The 20,645-nt window shown below is 35.5% G+C and overlaps 1 protein-coding gene across 1 annotated transcript in view; it reads right to left on the bottom strand.

Annotated features, from left to right (window-relative positions):
* The window catches only part of Nup54 (nuclear pore complex protein Nup54), a 166,128-nt gene that overhangs the window by 98,721 nt on the left and 46,762 nt on the right, over positions 1 to 20,645 (bottom strand). Inside the window, exons 5-6 of the mRNA XM_090406142.1 lie at positions 10,839 to 11,041; positions 3,840 to 4,027 (exon numbers count right to left, since the gene is read on the bottom strand). Coding sequence (XP_090262268.1) covers positions 3,840 to 4,027; positions 10,839 to 11,041 — 391 coding nt within the window. The remainder of the gene's footprint in view (positions 1 to 3,839; positions 4,028 to 10,838; positions 11,042 to 20,645) is intronic.

The following is a 20,645-nucleotide window of genomic DNA, read 5'->3' as shown; positions in this document are numbered from 1 at the left end:
CTGAAACAAAAAAGACAAAAACTGGTGAGATCTTTCTGAGCAATAAATACAAAATGTTATATTCAGGCAATAACAATCAAGGAAAAGAAGGAGTAGCCATAGTACTCAACACAAAATACGAGCCTAATCTTCTTGAATGGCAGTCAGTCTCAAGAAGAGTAATGTGGGCAAATATAAGAATCGGGAACTGGACAATGAGACTTATTTGTGCCGTTCTACTAAGGTAGAAGTGGAGGAATTTTTTGAGGCTTTAGAAAAACCAACTGACACAATGAAAAAGGAAAAGTTGGTCCTTCTTGGGGATCTAAATAGCAGAGTAGGAAATGATTGTGAGACATACAAAAATATTTGGGGAAAATTTGGAGAAAAGAACAAAGCTAATAATAAATCCAAATATCTGTTGGATTTCTGCTGAGGACATGGACTGGTTATTACTAACACCATGTTCCAACATAAAAACGTGCACAAATTCACATGGAGAGAAGATGCAAGGAATAAGAAAAGTCTCATTGACTATGTTATTGTTGATAGTGATGTTTTCTCCCTGGTGCAGGACACTAGAGTGTACAGAGGATTTGAAATTGGAAGTGATCACTATTTAGTCCTGAGCAGGATAAAATTGAATTTCATATTGAAAAGAATAACATGTAAGAAAGTTTTAAAACGAATAAAAGTTGAGCAGCTCTCAGATGTGAACTGTAGACTAAAGTACACAAAGATTATTGAAGAAAAAATGAAAGAGTTTGAGAACAGGAATCAAACCTTGGAGATTCAGTGGCAAACTCTGAAGAAAACATTGATTGATTCTGCCAGAGAGGCATGTGGTGAGGATGTCTGCAAGAATAAAAAAAATCAGAACTCCCTGGTGGACACAGGAAGTTAAAGAGGCAGTGAAGGAAAAGAAGAAAGCATATCAAAAGTTCCTGGCAAATAAGTCAACTTTTACTCTTACAGAATACAGAGACAAATGTAAGAAAGCTAAACAGTGTGTAAAACTAGCTAAACAAAATTCATGGGAGGACTTTGGCAAGAATATAGAAAATAAATATCAAGAAGGTGGCAAAATATTCTGGAGGTTGTTGAAGAAGCTTAGGAATGGAGGAAAGAGTGCTGTAAAAGGAGTTAGAGATGATAAAGGTGACATGAAAACAGGAGAAAAAGATATCCTTGAAGTATGGAGTAATTACTTTGAAAAACTGCTAAATGAAAAAAGCAGTGATGACAGCACAGTGGTAAAAAACACTGAGCAGGCATGCAGTCAGGAATACATATCCATACTTGAAGTAGAAAAAGCCATCAAAGGCTTGAAATGTGGAAAGGCAGCAGGAGTAGATGATATTCGACCAGAAATGCTGAAGTATGGTGGTATAAAAGTCTTACAGTGGCTGCACTGCATAGTTCAGAAAGCCTGGACAGAGGGACGAATTCCCGATGATTGGAGTAGAGCTCTCATAGTACCCATATATAAAAAGGGAAATAAAACTGAATGTGAGAATTACAGAGGTATTTCCCTACTGAGTGTTCCTGGCAAGATCTATGCCAGTATACTTGAGAAACGGTTGAGAAGAATTGTGGAAGAAAAGCTTGGTGAAGAACAAGCTGGATTCAGGCCAAATAGAGGCTGTCAGGATCAGATCTTCACTTTACGACAAATAGTCGAGAAAACATGGGAATATTACAAAGATCTGTATTTAAGTTTTGTTGATTTGGAAAAGGCATATGACAAGGTGCCAAGAGAGAAGCTATTCAATATGCTGCAGTTATATGGTGTCAATGGGGCATTATATCAAGCAATACTTAGTCTTTATTTGAGTTGTAAGTCAGCAGTTAGAATTGAAGGAAGTACAGGAAGATGGTTTAATGTTAAATCTGGTGTGAGACAAGGAGATGTACATTATCCCCTCTGTTATTCATTATCTATATGGATCACATTATGAAGGAAAGTGGTATTAAACCTGATATCAAAATTGGAGATGTTAATGTCAGCTCTTTGCTTTATGCGGATGATGTTATACTTCTAAATAAATCCGCTACAAGTCTGCAAGATTCTCTGACTAAATTGAATAGCTGTTGTAATAGATATGGTTTGAAGGTCAGCAATAAAAAGACGAAGACAATGAAAATAGGCAGAATCATTGAAAATGTCAACTGTGTTGTGAATGGAGAACCTGTGGAACAAGTAAAACATTTCAGCTACTTAGGCACAATTTTTACTGAAGATGGTAAATTACATATAGAAATAGACAACAGAATCAGCAAAGCTGGTATGGTAGGAAGTCAATTGAATAAATTCATATGGAATAAGAAAGAAATTAGTCGGAACACTAAATTAGCTGTATACAACACAGTGTTCAAACCAGTTTTAACTTATGGATCTGAGAGCTGGGTCAGAAGCAAAACACGTGACCAAAGACTACAGACCGCAGATATGAGAGTCCTGAGAAAGATTAGAGGCGTGAACAGATGGCATCAATGGCAATATCATATTAAAAACGAGAATATTAGGAAAGAACTTGACATTGTCAGCATCCAGGAATGTGTTAGCATATCTAATCTCAGGTGGTATGGTTACTTAAACAGAATGGGCGAGGAAAGATTGGCAAAACAAGTGTTCTCCACCAGGTTGGCAGGAAAACGACCTAGAGGAAGACCAAGATATAGGTGGATTGATACAGTACAAAGTGCCTTAGACAATAGAAATATAAGATCTGATAATGTTGGGGTGAATTGACAAGTAACAGACTGATTTGAAGGAAAATTGTAGATAGGAAGTTAGTAATGATGTAATTTTTTCATGTGGTACTGTCATATCCTGTACACCCCTTGAGGGTACATGGCAGGAATTTGATGATGAGTAAACCCACTCAACACAGGCAGATGCATTCACACCTTTCCAACCCCCCCCCCATTCTTAAACAATGTGGTATCATTAAACACTAGCCAACAGAGCCTGTGACTTTGTTTCAATGAGGCTTCTCTTGCAGCAGAACTTAATCGCATACACACCTTATCTGATGGCTACAGTTCCCATAGTGTATCAGAAAAATAATCTCCTTCCCCAATCCCACACCTTCTTTTCAGAAGGATTTTAGTAATGCTGTCATCATCACTTTGAGGCACCTCAGAAAAAATACCTAGAATTTTAAAGAAATACAATCTCTGCACAGCTTTCAAGCTCCACTTTAAATTAACTGCCTTTATTTACCCAAGTAAGGATCAAATCCCTCTTCTCTCAGTTACTGGTGTGTACAGAGTTCCCTGTTTCTGTAAGTTGGTCTATATTTTGGACAGACAGGAGGATCAGCCACCATCTGCATGGAAGAACATAAAAAATATATCTGCAGTCATGCCTATGCCAATTGGGTCTTGCAGACCATGCTGGATATGGCTCATAGAATCAAGTGGAAAAATACCACCATACTTCACTGCAGTAAATTTAGAAGAGAAAGACTGTTTTAAGAACCAGTTTTCATCCTAGGCAGCAAACAGGTGTCCACAAAGGTCACCCACCTAGTTATGTGTTTCACTTAGTTGGGCATTGTGTGTGTTTTACAAGTCTCATATTGTACTCCCTGAAAGAAATACTGGAAGAATTAAACATTTTTAATTCTTTCTCCATGCTATTTCACTCCATTAAGCATCCAAAACGAGTTCTACCAGCACCTAACTTAACACATGGAGTTATGCAGATCATGGCAAAGAACTTCATTATCTAATACTAGCTTCACACATCATATACAGATACTCATTAAATTATGAAAGAATACTAAAGAAAAGGTGAAGAAAATGAAAAAAGTAAGTCCAAAAATTAGTGAGCTAAATAAGTATATTATACATACTTATCATCAGGTAGGCTCCTAACCCCTTCTACACAAACTGATATTGTAGGTTTACTGCCAAATACTCGATGTAGGTTATCTACTATTTGTTGCTGCTGAAGTCGAAAGTCGCATGCTTTTTTGTTGAAAACCAGTCCAACTATGCCATCTTCTGGCTTGCCAGTAGGTAAGCAACTGTACCCAATTGCCTAATAATGATTTCAACAAAGTATATTTTTAAAAGAACTTTCTAACAATCATACAATCTGATTTTGTGATACATTTTTATGGTGTAATTATATATTTTGAAAATAAAAGAGGACTAATAATTGGTTTAAGAGATTTAAGTTATATGCTGTTTCATATACACTCAATGGACAAAACATAAGATACCTACCTAATAGCAAGGTGTCCTCCTCCGGCAAGAATTACAGCCTGTACTCTGAGGCATTGATTCCAGCAGATGATAGAGGTAATTTCAGCCATGCCTGTTGCAGCATTGTCCACAACCGCATCTTAGACATTAGTCCATACATGGACCAACGTCAGATACATGGATCTCATGTCTTGCTCTACAGCATCCCAGAGAGAGATTCAATCAGATTGAAATCCAGGAACTTTTGGAGCCCTTGGATGGTTGCAGCCTGGTGGGACGGCACATTAACCTGCTGAAACAGGCCATCACCTACACACTTTCATGGCCTTCACGCCATAAAAGTGCGAGGTGATCAGTCAGCCCATTCTGGTAGCTCGCAGCATTTAAGGACCTCTCCAGACATACTAAAGGACCTAATGTGTCACATGCTTGAGAGAATAGATTCCTCACCTGGTCATTCTCATGCTCACTTGCCTCATGGGTGCCTTCACACAAACTCTTCTGTTTCCACCATAACTGTTTAAATTTTCCTGACTTGCGCTTCAGCATACTTGGTGAACAAAGCTCTCTGGATACCTAACACCAAAACCATTTAGATGTAGTCCATCAGCATCCAAATGTCAAACACAGATCCACAAATACTACATCATTCCTTCTGCACAACCTATGTATTATTTCATTTGCTATCAATGCCCTCCTTCTCCTCACTTTATCACTAAAATGTCTTGGCTGGAGACTTACAATCTTGCTCTTCAGTTTTGCTTCTTCAAACAACTCCTTTACATCCTCCCTCACAGAATACTTCTGGCATCTCAAATCATTTGTGCCAACCAAAACATTCAGTTCTTTTGACTTATCTTTTTGCATCTGGATGGCATGATTAATATTGTTAATTTTTGCACCAGGGAAACACTACTTTGTTACACTTTCATTAAGTACTCCCCTGATCATTGCATCTCCGTAGATAATTATTTTTCCTTAAGTTGTTTTTCTCGTTTGCTCACTCTGTCTTTATTATTACTTCAGACCACCTGCTTCTTCCTCTTCTCAGCCTTGTTATTCTCTTGCTGCATCTGCAATTTTTCAATTTCGCACTTTGCCAAAATTGAAAATGAATGTCGAATCCATGGCTGTGCATTCGACATTAATTCTGACATTTTCCATCCTACTGTCAATACTGTCCAATCTGATAACATTTGATCCATTCTCGTCACCTATTAGGTAACAAAATATTTAATATTTTTTGTTTCCTTCCACGTATCCTTGCATTTTCATGAAAACTATCACACACACTGCACTGCACAATATCCTGCAAATACAAATCACCCAACATCATGGGCTTTGATGTACATTGCTGCTGTACATTAAGGTAATCTGGAATTTAGTGACTATTAAAATCTGTCAAATCATTTCAAATGGATCATTTGCTACAGTGAAATTAGGCAAAACAAAATGATGTGTCTGGACTATTTAAGCCCAAAATGTTATAGTATGTTTATGATAAACCAACATACTGAAAATCAGAAATTAATTTCTTCAATTCACACAACACAAGGAAGGGAGTGAATAATATTTATTCAAAGGCCATAATATTTTGACCTGAAAATTACAGGCCATGACTGATGGAGATAGAATGGAGAAGGACAAGACTGTGCAAGGTAGAGAGAACAGGATGAAGAAGGGGGGGGACTATTAATGAGAAGAAATGCATATGAAGATATATGGTATGAGATAAAAGCAAAAGATAGGACAGGGGTGAAAAAGAGGATGTACATGACATACATCACAAATTTCAAGTGGAGACTTTCCAGCTACCGATGTGACAGAGGATGATGTAAAATTTGAGGTAGACGACCTGGAAGTGCTCAACATATTCAAAACTATCAAAGTAAATGCAGCAGTGGGCTGGATGATATATCGACTCATGTGCTATTAAAACATGCAAGAGAACTGGTGCAGTGCCTCTGATGAAGTTGTTTAATCTAAGCTCTGACAATGTTCCAAGGGAATTTAAAGAAGCAGCAAATTACAGACCAATTAGTATTTTCCAATACTTTCCTATCTGTCACACTGGAGTGGTGGATAGGAAAGTATTGGAAAAGTTGGTTAAAGGTAAAATTTAGGAATGAGTGTATAAGAATATGTACTCAATGGGGGGGGGGGGGGGGAATGGCTTTGTAAAAGGCTGGTCCCACAGTAATTCACTCACATTTTATAATAATGTAACAGCTTAAACCATGATATTGCTAGACTTGGCAAAGGCATTTGACAGAATATCACATGCAAAACTATCACATAAGTTGAAGCAAATGGGAATGGATGAGGCTGGCTGACAGATATCAGAGGGTAGTGTATGATGGAGCAAAATCAAGATCTCCATACTATGGCCATTACTCTTTATATTAATGATAAAGGAAAAGATTTAAGGGAGGGATATCAGTTGTTTGCTGATGATGCAAAACTGGGGAATGCAATATTAATAAAAGTGATGTGTGTGTGTGTGTGTGTGTGTGTGTGTGTGTGTGTGTGTGTGTGTATCCTTCAGGATGATTTAAATAAATTGGCAGTGTGGACAAAGGATAATGGTTGTCAATTTAGTGCTGCACAATGTAAAGTAATGCACTTTGGGATGAAAAAATTACATTGTTAAATTGTGAATGAAGAATTTTATGATTATTAATACTTCATTCATGATTAAACATGAAATTCATTTCCTGAGCTCCTAAGTAAATTGTAATTTAAACACTTACTGTTATTTGTTCATTGAAATAATAATTGTAAATTTTTTTTAGTTATTTATCTTATATAAATTCTTTATATTATCTTGTAAATGTATCCTAGAGCGAACTGTAATATATGCATTTTATTAGTTGTTACTGAAAGTGAAAGTATTTCTAAGGGACTCTGCTAATGGGATTTGATTGGCTGCTGTCAGAAAACTATGTTATTTTGAGATAGCACATGCCTCAGCGTTGGGAACTGTACAACGATCACGTGGGAATTTCGCTGTAAAACTGAAAGAGCGGAGAAAAACAAGTTTGGGCAGGAAAGAGAGAGAAGATTTTATGAGATATAGGAAGAAGGAACCAGAAGGAAATTGGAGAGAGTGTGGGAAGGTCGTGAGATGTGATCTAACCTAGGATCGTACGACGTAACAAAGATTTGGAAACTTGTTCCGATTTTAATGAATCTTACTTCGAACTCATATTTATTTATAGTTTCCTGTCACCTTGTAAAGGAATTTACCCGAGTGAAAGGATAATAATATGATCAAGATTTATCGTAAGATAAGTTATTATGAGCAAGAAAATACATTTTCCAGTCTTAACAAATAAGTTATTGAACTCAGGGATATTATATGTTTTGTGTTGCCTATAGTGGAAGATTATCAAGTGCCTAGAAGTGTTGTAAGAGTTTTCCATAATGTGCAAGCTATGATGATCATACCAGTAAGAATATCTATTCTATAACTAACGTGTGATAGTGTTGCTTGTGTCCGGAGAACTTGGTCAAATTTCGTGTTGCTGGAGCCAGCTAGTCGAGTTTGAATGAGTGATATTATAAAACATTTTCCTTGTGAAACTAATGTGAGAAACTTCATTAAAGAATTAGTTCATGTTTGAATGTGTTATCTCACAATGTATATGTAAATTCAAGACTGAGCCTTTTAAGAACCATTTTAATCCTCTGATAGATAATGATGATGCGAGCTAAGTGTTTATTAAAATTGAAGTTTGTGATTATTCTATGAGACTAAAAAGAATTACTCTTTAAGTGTTTTGCTGAATATTGTTGTTGTTTAAGGTGAAACTAAGTTGAATTCCTAACGGATGAGAATTGTGAAAGCCTTATATATATATATATATATATATGTTCTAGCAGTAAATGATGCACTCAGCTGAGTAGAATCTAAATACTTTATAGAATGCATAAATTATTTTCTAATTATATTGATCTTAATAGAGTTCTTGTTTCTTATGTAAAATTAATTTTGTGAGAGAATTAAATATCTTGTTTAACTTGATTCTTGTGCTTGCCTAATTTCAGTTTCATTGCACCGCGCATTAAAATACAAATCGTGCAGGGAAACCCCACGTATAAGTAAGAAAATTTCAGCCTGTAGTAAGTTCACGTTGCTGTTGTGCTATTTGATGTTCGACTCCTTCACAATAATTGTGTGATTTCAAACATAGAGTTGCACAGTATAATAAAAATTTTCTTTATGTTTGAACGTGGGGTCAACCAACAACTAGCAAATATAAGGTTGGATGAAAGACTGAACCAACGACATACTTCGTATCATATTGACAGCAATGGATTACAGGAAATTGATGAGGCTAAAGATTTGGGGATGATGGTGGACAGATATTTGAAGTTTAGCGGACATATGGCAAAAGTTGGCAAAATAGCTCAGAGGATTATTTGGATGTTAAATACACTGGCAAATAAAGATAGGGAGGTTATCTTCTTTATAAGGCTATGATACAACTGCATCTTGATTACTGTGCACAGATTTGGTCACTTGGATTTCTTTGGATTAGGAAGTAGTGGAGAAGATTCAGAGACAAGTGGCCAAGCTGGTGACCGACAAGTGACGGCTGGTGGAATGCTCCCTATGAGAATATACGAAGGTTTGTGGTTGTGAAATGGGGTTAAAAAGACAAAAATACCAAAATTCTTTTCCCAATAAATGATAAAAAGTTTTATTTAAAACATTTCAGACGTTAAATATTTTGAAGAGATCATATGGCATCTCCATGCACTGGGCTCATTGTGGGAGACCATTCTACATAATTCTTTTCACTCAGACATATTTTCTATGAACTGCATATGTTCTCCAGCTAGTCTAAGCATAATTCCACATGCTTAGAATTCTGGCAATGATTACAAACTCAGGAGACAGTTTCTTATGCCATGGAGAAATTCCATGGCATAAGAAACTGCAAGGGAAGGATGTTAGCACATAAGAACTTGTCAAGGGGTATTTAAAGGAAGGCAGAATCAGAAGTTGCATATGCAGGGGTAAGGAGGATAAATTAGCCTCTTTTATGAAATTAGCCAAGCAGACCAAAGATTTCTTTTGCTGTGTGTCAGGTAAAGCAAGAATAATTATGGAAAATAACTAATGAATGCTGATGACAAAGAATAGATAACAGAAACAGAGTTACTGGATGATGACATTCTAATCAAAGTGCTTAGGATATGATCACAGCTATGCAATTGGAAGAGATATCAGCCTGTGTGTTACATGAAAGTGCAAGAGAAATGGCAGAAAGAGGACAAGAGTTCCATTATGTAAAGGATACTCTAAGACAAAGGTAGGAAATAAGAGATCAATTAGTATCTCAAGAGTAATTGTGGTTAAGGGCAGAATTCAGAAATGATTGAATAGGAATATAATATTCTAAAGGGGACAAGCACAGCTTCATGAAGGGGTCAGTAATTTACTAACTTTCTACAATCAAGTGAGAGGTGAGATGGATAAGAGAAATTGCAACCATGATATTGCTAGACATTGTAAAGGCAGTTGCAGGATGCTGCACAGAAACTCTATTTAGTTGAAGCAAGCAGGGATGGAAATGAAAATGGTGAAATGGATCATAGAAGATGATTTGAATAGACTTACAGTGACAATAAAAGATAATGTGGAGTTATGCACTTTGAGCTAAAGAGACCGCAAGATGTGTATTATATGGAGCCTCTAGCAATCCATGGAGATGCTTATGTGATGATAATTATATATTTTTTCAAACATAGCCTTACACAGCAAAGCCATGCAACTATGTATGAATATAAAAATACTGAAAAACACCAATTAAGAATTTTCCCTTATTAAAAGGACAACAACTACCCCTCCTCCATCTCTTCTCCTCAGGAGTTACCAATTCAACTTATACTATAGTTATTTTAACTATCAGGTGTGACACCCACACCTGATAGTTAAAATATATATATATGGTGTGGGTGTCACACCTGATAGTTAAAATATATATATATGGTGTGGGTGTCACACCATATATAAGTAAAAAAGGCAGCTAAACACAACAAACTGTATGCTATTTATCAGGAATTCCTTATGTTCGAAAAGTTAATTTGCCCATGCCAGTTATTTCTCACAAGAAACAAGCTATGAAAAGAAACTGTCCTGCCCTGATTTACACCCGCACGTAGACCCACACTTCACTGTGTAGGTGTTTGAAACCAAAATCTTACAGAATAGGTTTGTTAATCCTTATTCCAATGTCTAGATTTATGAGTAATCACAAGGCCTGTTTGCCTGTTCTGACGGACAAAAGCCCTTCGTTTCTGGGTGAAAAAACCCTCTACCTCTGTATGAGACAGGCTAACTCACACCTTTAGTCAAAAGAGACCAGATAAAGATTCCTCACATCATAGATGGAAATTGAACCTAGTTCTTTCTGACCAAAGGGCTTCATCTATACTGACTGAGATATGGAGGCTGAAAAGAAACTAGATAAAATATTCATGTATGACTGGTAATAATGAATGAGATCAGGTACATAATTGTGTCTAAAAATTTAAAGCACATAATATTTTATTAATTCATACATTTATAAATTAGCTTTTAAGATAACCTTGACAACTCCTAGCTTTTATACTATAAAATAATTCAATAAGATTACCTTAAATCTACAGAAAGGATTTTCTGGTGTGAATTCCACTGGAGGACAATTAGGAGCAAAATAGCCCTTTCCAGTTCCCCAGAATGCCTGTAGCTGATTCCATTTTGCAAGAATAGCATCTCTTTCATCTCCAAATACAACAGGAAGTGAAATAGCTGTGGCAATGTTGTTCACATTCGCTTGAGGTATAGTTCCTATCAAGTCTTCATTGATGAAAGAATTAAATTTATTAAAATGAAAGACATATCATAATTCATGTTTTTTTGAATAGTTATGAGAAATTGTAATTAATAAAACAGTGTTTCCATAAAATAAATTAAGATTTGCTATAAGAAAACAAAAATGCTTCATGTAAAATTTTCAAAATAGAATGGAAATGGGATGGGTTAAAGAAAAACAAATATAACAAAATTCCTTTCCCAATAAATGATTTAAAAAAAAAAAAAAATTCAAGATCATACCTGCCAACTGTCAAAATGAGGAAACTATGATTTCAAATGCGACATAATTTGAAGATATGTAGCATCATGGCCTAGGATCATTACAGGAGGCCACTCTACACTACATTATCCTTTTTACTTCTCAATCATTTTTTTATTTACAGCATAAGTTCTCCAGCCAGTCTTGCCTGTTTTGCAAGATAAAACATGAAACTAGCTGACTCAACCTTCAAAAGAAAAAAAATCAAAGATTTTTCATATCACCTATTTCTGGATAACTAACCCTGATTTTTTTCATTTGTGAATCCCGCCCTACAAAAGTATAAATCTATTATACATTAGTAGTGTGAATGGGATAAGGGTTATATAATCTGGAAATCCTTGCTCCGGATAGCAAATAGTGAATGTATAGTGCTAGTCTCATACTAGGGCAATGAAATTCATCTGTCTAGAGCAGGGGTGGCCAAAGTCATTTGCCCATCGACCCCTTCAAGCGTTTCTTGACTTTTCATCGACCCCCTATATTTTACTATTACGTAATTATAATAGGACAAGCAAAAAAAGACACTTATGCGAGCTTTTAGATTGTTTATTTTATAGTTACAATGTTTACTGTATGTATAATATAGTATATATTATTATATTACTACTATCACTAGTAATATCACTGGTATCACTAGTGATATTAATAAACTACTGGTATTACTACCAGCGCTGCTCAACTCTTCAACATAGAGAAGTTTAGTTCGTGAATGAATAACGGTTGAATTATAATATGTATGTTGATGAATTTTAGAACATTAATGCTCACTTGTATGTCGATGTACAAAAATGAGACTGGGATCGAATACTTGCAAGTATCAGTAAATAAGAACCACGCATGTGTTGCAATCTCGCTCCCACTGCGCCAGCCGGCAGGAACCACCAACATCCGTTTATTGGTAAATATGTCATTTTGGCCTACTTGATTTGCCTCAGTAACTATTTTCATGACCTTACTCCATCTTACAGGTCCTATTCATGGACCTGTAAGATGGAGGTACTGATCCCACGATTCACTCTTAATTGCGTTGTCATTACCTCCATGTCTTTTGTCATGGAGGTAATCCAAGTTAACCGAATTAAATATTACCCATACAATGATGTCTTATATTTTTCTGTCGACCCTAATCGACCCCTAACAATGTCATATCGACCCCTTTGGCGACCACTGGTCTAGAGAATTCACAAACATCCATGCGAGCAGTAGGATTCAAACCCAAGGCCCACCAGTTGAAAGAGTGGAAGTGCTTTTCACTTGGCATGCAGTTTGCTCTCACTTATTTTGTGAGTAAAAAAAATTAAGATACTTTTTAAATGTAATCCCTTAGTACTAAAGCTGCATTGAAATTTGATTTCTGAAACAAGCAAAGAAAGAAAAACTAATAGTGAAAGCATTTCTAAACAATCTGATCTAGTCTTATTTCTATCAACCAGTTATGCACATATACTATTCATTACATGATCAAAAATTTTATAGTTTTCATTCAGTATAAGTAATGTAATGGCAAAGAAAAATACATATAACCATGACAGAAAAAAGCAAATAAAATGAAATTATTTTGGTGTTAGTCAATAATTTAATATTTTGTCTGACTGGGTTCTACAAGGGCACACTGAAAGTAATTATCCTTCCCCTTTTCTTTTTCTTCCAGTAATGGGAAGATATTTCACTGAAACAAAACTGGATGCTGAAATTTTATTCTGTGCATTTAGAATTATTTCTCAACATAATCACTTTACAGACTTCAACCAACATTCAGCTGGTTTAATGAATCAATCAAAATAGAACTGAGTTCTTGTGATAAAACATCTTCATTCTTGACGTCATTATTTGATACAAAATGATGTTTTCTCCAAGCATTTCTTGAGGTTGGAAAAAAAATAGAGGTCACATGGAATTCAATGAGGCTACATATTACTAAGCTTCAGGAAAAGCTGCTAAACATGAGAATGGAAGTTTGCAATTCTATATTTCAGTTTTTTTTTTTTTTTTTTGGGGGGGGGGGTTCCATCATGGGATGCAAGTTAGGATATTCTGCAAAGAAAGAAAAAAAGAAAGAGCACAAAGAGCTCAATCAATGCATGCCATTTCATCTGAGCTGACAAAGACTGTTCATACTTACTTACCATTTTTGCACCATAATATTCAGATTTCTAATGGCAGAACTGTGAAACTTCACCACAAAGTGTAAAAAATGTAACATGAATGGGCACAGTTTCGTTTGTTTGCACTCCTATCTGGGACTGTTTTGAAAAAAAAACTCATGACAAATTGTACTCAATAAAAGTGCTCCTGCTGTCTTTTTCGGCTCATTCTTTGATGTATATAAGTAAGCTCAAAGGTGCAAAAAATGGGGAGAAATGAGATGATTAAATCACCGGTCTAATAATGATAGCATTAGTAAATACAGAAGCAATATCAAAGTGAACTATTATGTATGAATGCTTATATTTGAAATTAATTTTTTTATAAAGATAAGAAGGCAGTCCAACTTACAAACTTGTCAGTATGATGAGTAGGAATGTTTATACTACACAGAACTAACTGTGCAAAACGTGCATTTGCATGGGGTAGCAAAATTGGCATAAACTATAAGTAAAATAAAGGGGAAGGGGTGGCAAAATATGCTACTGTACAGGGTGGCAAAATTCATAGGGGCGATCCCGATACTACAGTCAAATCTCATTACAGATTTGACTGCAGTATAAATAATTTGTTATAGCAACAGTTTGCTCCTTAGCAAACTGCTGCGCCTTAGTATTGAATTTCCTTTAGTACTGAATGTGCCTGTGGTGCTCTGGTGAGGCCTTTTTGGTATTTTGTTATAACAAGTGAATTTGATATATAATGGTGTTTGCTACAGTGAGAGTTGACTGTATTAACTGTAGGGTAGCGTACGAAAGTAATATTATGTTTATGAATTTTTGGTGCCTCATAAATACTGGGATGTTTCAACTTGAAGAAATTTTAGCTTTGTCTACCATGAACAGACAGGAAGAGCTGTTATCATCTATCTCAGAGAACACAAGGATTACATTCACCACTATCAATTATAGTAAAACTGGCAGACTCTGTTTTAGACAATTCTTAACACGGGATCAGATGGAAGAATCTGATGTGCTATACAGAAGACGAAAAGCCTACTGTTTATTGCTGACAAAGCAGTCAGCAACAACAAAGAAACACTTTTCTAACCAACAAGTATAACTATTAAATTACATAAAATTTGGGAGACAGTTTTTGGGAGTCAACCCAAATAACTATTTTATGTATTCAACATTAGAGGGTGCCAAGCTAGGTCATTGTTCATTACAATCCAAACTGTTTTGATACTTGTGTAATGAAAACAATTCATATTTAAATCAAAATTAGCTAAGACCTTTTATTCCCTTATAAGGAGTAGGCAAGGCCTTTTAACTCTATTTAGCTTTAGGAGAATGAGTGGACAGTTCAATCTCCAAAAGTAGCCAATCAGAGATAGCTGGCCCAAGTCTATCACTAATTATAAAAGGAAAAGATGAAAAGACTGGAAAACAAATGCTGTCATCTCTTGATATCTAATCTTAACAGGATATGTTATTATATGAAAGTTTTGATCCCATGGTGGATTTTCTTTAGTTTAAGGGATGAGAAACCCGAGTTTCCAGGAGAAAAAACCTGCCTGCCTAGGCCAGATATTGACTAACACAGGAACCAATCAAAAAAAGAGCTTAGAGCAGAGGAAACAAACACCCCCTTCCACTGAGCTACATATTCCAGAGAAATATCATCAAATTCCTGATATGTACTCTCAAGGGGTGTAGGATATTATGATAGTACTACACGAAAAACTTACATCATTACAAACTTCCTATCACCAATTTTCCTCCAAATCAATCAGTCAAGACTTCAACATTATCAGATCTTATATTTCTGTCTTCTAAGGCACTTTTTACTATCAATCCACCTATATCTTGGTAGTCTTCCTCTGGGTCTTTTTCCTGCCAACCTGGAAGAGAACACTTGTTTTACTAATCTTTCCTCTTCCATTTCTGTTTCAGTGATCATATCACCTGAGATTAGCTCTGATAACACATTCCTGGATGCTAAGTTCTTTCAATGTCAAGTTCTTTCCTAATATCCTCGTTTTAAAGTGATATTGCCATTGATGCCATGTGTTCATGCCTCTAATCTTTCTAAGTAATCTCATATCTGCGGTCTCTTGTCTTTGGTCAAGTGTTTTATTTCTAACCCAGTTCTCAGATCCATAACTTAAAATTGGTTTTGAACACTGTCTTGTATACAGCTAATTTAGTGTTTTGACTAATTTCTTTCTTATTACATATAAATTTATTCAGTTGACTTCCTACCTTTGTTGATTCTGTTGTCTATTTCCATATTTAATTTACCATCTTAACTAAAAATTGTGCCTAAATAGCCGAAATGTTTTACTTGTTCTATAGGTTCTCCATTCACAATGCAATTGATATTTTCAATGCTTCTGACTATTTTCATTGTCTTTGACGTTCATACCAAATTTATTACAGCAGTTATTCAATTTAGTCAGGGAATCTTGCCGACTTGTACTGGATTTATTTAAAAGTATAAAATCATCTGCATAAAGTAAAGAGCTGAGATTAACATCTTCAATTTTGATTTCATGTTTAATACCACTTTCCTCCATAATGTGATCCATATAGATAATGATAAAAGAGGGGATAATGTACATCCTTGTCTGACACCAGATTTAACAATAAACCATCTTCTTGTACTTCCTTCAATTCTAACTGCTGAACTTACAACTCGAATAAAGACTAAATATTGCCTGATATAATGCTCCATTGACACCATATAACTGTAGGAATATGTTTTGAATAACTTTTCTCTTGGCACCTTTTCATATGCCTTTTGCAGGTCTACAAAACTTAAATACAGATCTTTATTATATTCCCATGATTAATCAACTATTTGTCGTAAAGTGAAAATCTGATCCTGACAGCCTCTATTTGGCCTGAATCCAGCTTGTTCTTCACCAAGCTTCCCTTCCACAATCTTTCTCAACTGTTTCTCAAGTACACTTGAATAAATCTTTTCAGGAACACTCAGTAGAGAAATACCTCTGCAATTCTCACATTCAGTTTTGAATGTGAGAATTACAGAGAACTAGCAGTGCAGTCACTGCAAGACTTTTAAACCTCCATACTTCAACTTTTCTAATCAAATATCATCTACTCCTGCTGCTTTTCCGCATTTCAGGCTTTTGATGGCTTTTTCTACTTCAAGTATGAACATGTATTCTGATTGCATGCCTGTTCAGTGTATTTTACCACTGTGTTGTCACTGCTCATTTCATTTAGCAATTTTTCGAAGTAATTACTCCATACATCAAGGATACCTTTTTCTCCAGTTTTCATGTCACCTTTATCCTCTTTAATTACTTTTACAGCACTCTTTCCTCCATTTCTGAGTTTTTTTTCAACCACCTCCAAAACATTTTGCCACCTTCCTGATATTTATTTTCTATGCTCTTGCCAAAGTCTTTCCACGATTTTTGTTTTGCTAGTTTTCAGTGTTTAGCTTTCTTACATTTAACTTTGCATTCTCTAAGAGCATAAGCTGACTAATTCACCAGGAACTTTCAATATGCTTTCATCTTTTCCATCACTGCCACTTGAACTTATTCTGTCCACCATGGAGTTCTGATTTTTCTATCCTTGCAGACAACCTCAACACATTAAGGATACCAAGAAATTATATAATTGGTTCAATCCTTTATTCAAGTGTAAGCAAACAAAGTTTGAGCCTGAAGTATTTTCAGTACTGGGGCAACTCGTATATAGAAGCTAATGACTTTCCTTTGTATTCCATAATGCTAAGCATATATCCTTGAAAAGATGTATAATGCTATGCATTATGGGAAGGGTCACAACCAGACCAGTTTCGACCTTTGAGGTCTCATCAGTGGGAGCCAGACCCAGAGGTGATATTAAGGTTGAAGTAATGCAGAAGTCGAATTTCCAATCCAGAATATTTTAATAAGGTGTGACACCTTTTAGCTTTACTTTTGAAAATATGACCTGCATTACTTCAATCTTAGTATTGCTTATTGGTCTGGCTCCCACTGATGAGACTTCAATAAAGGAAAATCAGTCTGGTTGTGACCCTTTGCTTAATGCATAACATTACACATATCAGCAAGGATATGTGCTTTGCATTATGGGATACTAAGGCAAGTGATGTGAAGTCATTAGCTTCTATATACGAGTTGCCACAGTCCTGAAAATACTTCAGGTGAAAATTTTGTTTGCTTACATTTTGATAAAGGATTAAACCAAGTGTATAATTTCTTGGTATCTTTAATTTATAGTATAACCAAGTGAACTTCCATCCTCACCGCCATGCCTCTCTGGCTGAATCAGTCGATGTTTTCTTCAGGGTCTGTTACTGAATCTCCAAGATTTGATTCCTGTTCTCAAACTCTTTCATTTTTTCTTGAATAATGTTTATGTATTTTAGTCTACAGTTCACATCTGAGAGCTGTTCAACTTTTACTTGCTTTAAAACTTTCTTACATGTTCTTCTTTTCAATATGAAATTCAGTTTTATCCTGCTTTTATCCAGTGCAGTGAAGACTAAATGGTGATCACTTGCAAATTCAAATCCTATTCAAATTCAAAGCTACGGAGGCTCTAATTTGCAGTCTTGAAAATACACTGAAGTGAGAGCAATAAGTTAATAGTTTGATGGTAGACACCTATTATTTTTTTTTTTTTTTTTTTGGAAATGGCTCTATTTGTTTAATTCCATGTTTGAAGTGTGGATACCAGTCTAGCAGAAAACTAATGAGACAAAATTCATATAAAATCATGTATTCAATTAATCATCTGATAAATTGTTGTCACCTTCAAAGTACCCCCCCCCCCCTCACACACACACACACACACACACACATGAAAAGCATTAGTTCTAAGGTTACTTCATTGCAGTATAACATATCTCATTTATGGCCCCTGTTCACAGCTCTTTGGATGTTTTCTATAGCCTCAAAATAGGTACCTCTCATCTTGTTCTTCAGCTGGGAGAAAAAGAAAAAAGTTGCATGGAAACAAGTCAGACAAGTACAGTGGCTGTTCTAACATTGGAATACATTTTTTGACTGAATACTCATGAAATGACAGTGCAGAATGAGATGCTGTATTGTTGTGATGCAAGATCCAATCATTTGCAATCGCTGGATGTACCCATAAGATGAATTTTCATAACCATTCAAGGATTTCTTTATGGTGAATTTGACTGATAGTCACTCCAGGAGGAACAAGTTCTCAGTGGACCATGGGCTATGGTCCAATGAGAACTTGTGGACATGGGCTATTGAAAAAGATGACAATCATGGTTTTCCATGATTTTGCTTCTTTTTCTGGATGAACACACCAGATATATACATTTACTAAAAATGCAATAACTCGACAGGCGTTTACCCTACCAAAAGAAACTGGTACTGACGGAAAGAGCAGTAATCACTTCTGACATACTATATCAACATCAGTTCAACAGTGCTGCCAATTTTCATGATAAAGATAAATTTCATAAAGGACTAAGAACAAACAAAAAGGAAGTATCAGATTTTAATCAGATCCTGTAAATGAAGCATTTAAAGTAGAAGTCCGAAAGAAATTAAAAAGTTTGGAGAAGAAAGGAAGAGAATTAGAAGCATGGGAAAAAACAAATGTACAGTCACAGAAGCAGCAAAGCAGACTTTTAATAAAGCAACAAGAAAGAAATATTGTAAATGGTTATCAGAAGAAGCTATTCAAATAGCAGAGGAAATAAGAAAGAAAGGGTTAGACAACTGCGTGCAGATTTCCAAAGATAGGCTAGGAAAGATAAGGAAAAACATCTAAACAAAAGGTGCAAGGAAATTGAAGAAAGCAATATTATGAGCAGAACAAGAGATCTGTTTAGAAAAGTAAATGACGTTACAGAGAAGTTTATCCCTAGATTAGGAGTTGTAAAAAGTAATTGAAATAAATGCCGGATGGAAGAAGAAGCAGTGAAAAAAAAAAAAAAAACACGGAAAGAGTATGTGGAGGATTTGCATGAGAAACATAATAATATTGAAGGAGAATTAGAAAGGAGAGAATTTGTTGAGGAACCCATGAAGTGATATCAGCAATGAAACAGCTGCCAAAAGGAAAAGCTCCTAGAGCTGATGGTATGTCAGTGACTTATTGAGAGCAGCTGGGGATGAAGTAGTGAATATATTGACTGGAATTTGTTAACAGGCAGGTCTGGAAGAAAATATACTGGCCTAGAGATTGGAAAACATCAGTATTCATCCCGATCCAAAAAAAAAAAAAACCAAATCTCAGAGATTGTGAGAATTACAGAACCATTGCTTAATTTCACATGCAAGTAAAGTTATGCTGAAAGTGATCCAACAAAAGTTGGAGCCATATGTGAATAGAGAAATGCCACAAGAAGAGGCAGGCTTTAGGACAGGTAGAGGAACTAGAGACCAAATAACAAACATGAGATGGATTATGGAAAGAACAAGAGAATTTCAGACGGAAGTATTCATCTGTTTTATTGATTATAAGAAAGCTTTTGATTGTGTGGATCACAACAGATTGGTGATTGTAATGAGATCAATGAGAATACTTGAACATCTAATTCTCTTGATAAGAAAGCTGTATGACATGACAACCAAGAAGAAGCTTCAGTAAAAACAGTCTTTGGAGAAACAGACAGTTCAAGAGGAAAAAGGAATGCGGCAAAGTTGTATACTGTCGCCCTACCTTTTTAATATTTATAGTGAATATGTTATGAGAATGGCTGATGTAGACAAGGATCCTGCTAGAATTAAGATTAGTGGCAGGAAAATAAATAATTTAAGATATGTAGATGATACAACCCTCACAGCAGAAACTAAGGAAGATCTAGAGTGGTTGATTGTATTGGTTAAGACGGATAGTAACAAAGCCAGGCTTAATTTAAACATAAGCAAAACAAAAGTGATGGCTTCTGGAAATTTAAATGAATTTATAATAGAGGGAGATAAAATAGAAATCATTATGATTTACTGGGATCCAGAATCAGAAATGATGGTAAATGTGAAGATGAAATTAAAAGAAGGATAGCCATGGGAAAAAGAAAGCAATGTTAAACCTGGCAAAAATTATGAAAGATAGAGGTGCGAGTAAGGCCACGAAAGTTAGAATCGTCAAAGCAATGTTATTTCCAGTAGTGATGTATGAATGTGAAAGCTGGATTATTAAGAAAGATAGAAAGCAAACTGATTCATTTGAATACGGGTGCAGAGGAGACTATTAAGAATCTCATGGACTG

Source organism: Typopeltis vanoorti, chromosome 16 (genome assembly GCF_054136105.1).
Source record: "Typopeltis vanoorti isolate ZY-2024b chromosome 16, IOZ_Tvanoo_1.0, whole genome shotgun sequence".
Classification (NCBI taxonomy): Eukaryota; Metazoa; Arthropoda; class Arachnida; order Uropygi; family Thelyphonidae; genus Typopeltis; species Typopeltis vanoorti.
This window is presented reverse-complemented; position numbering and strand designations above follow the sequence as displayed.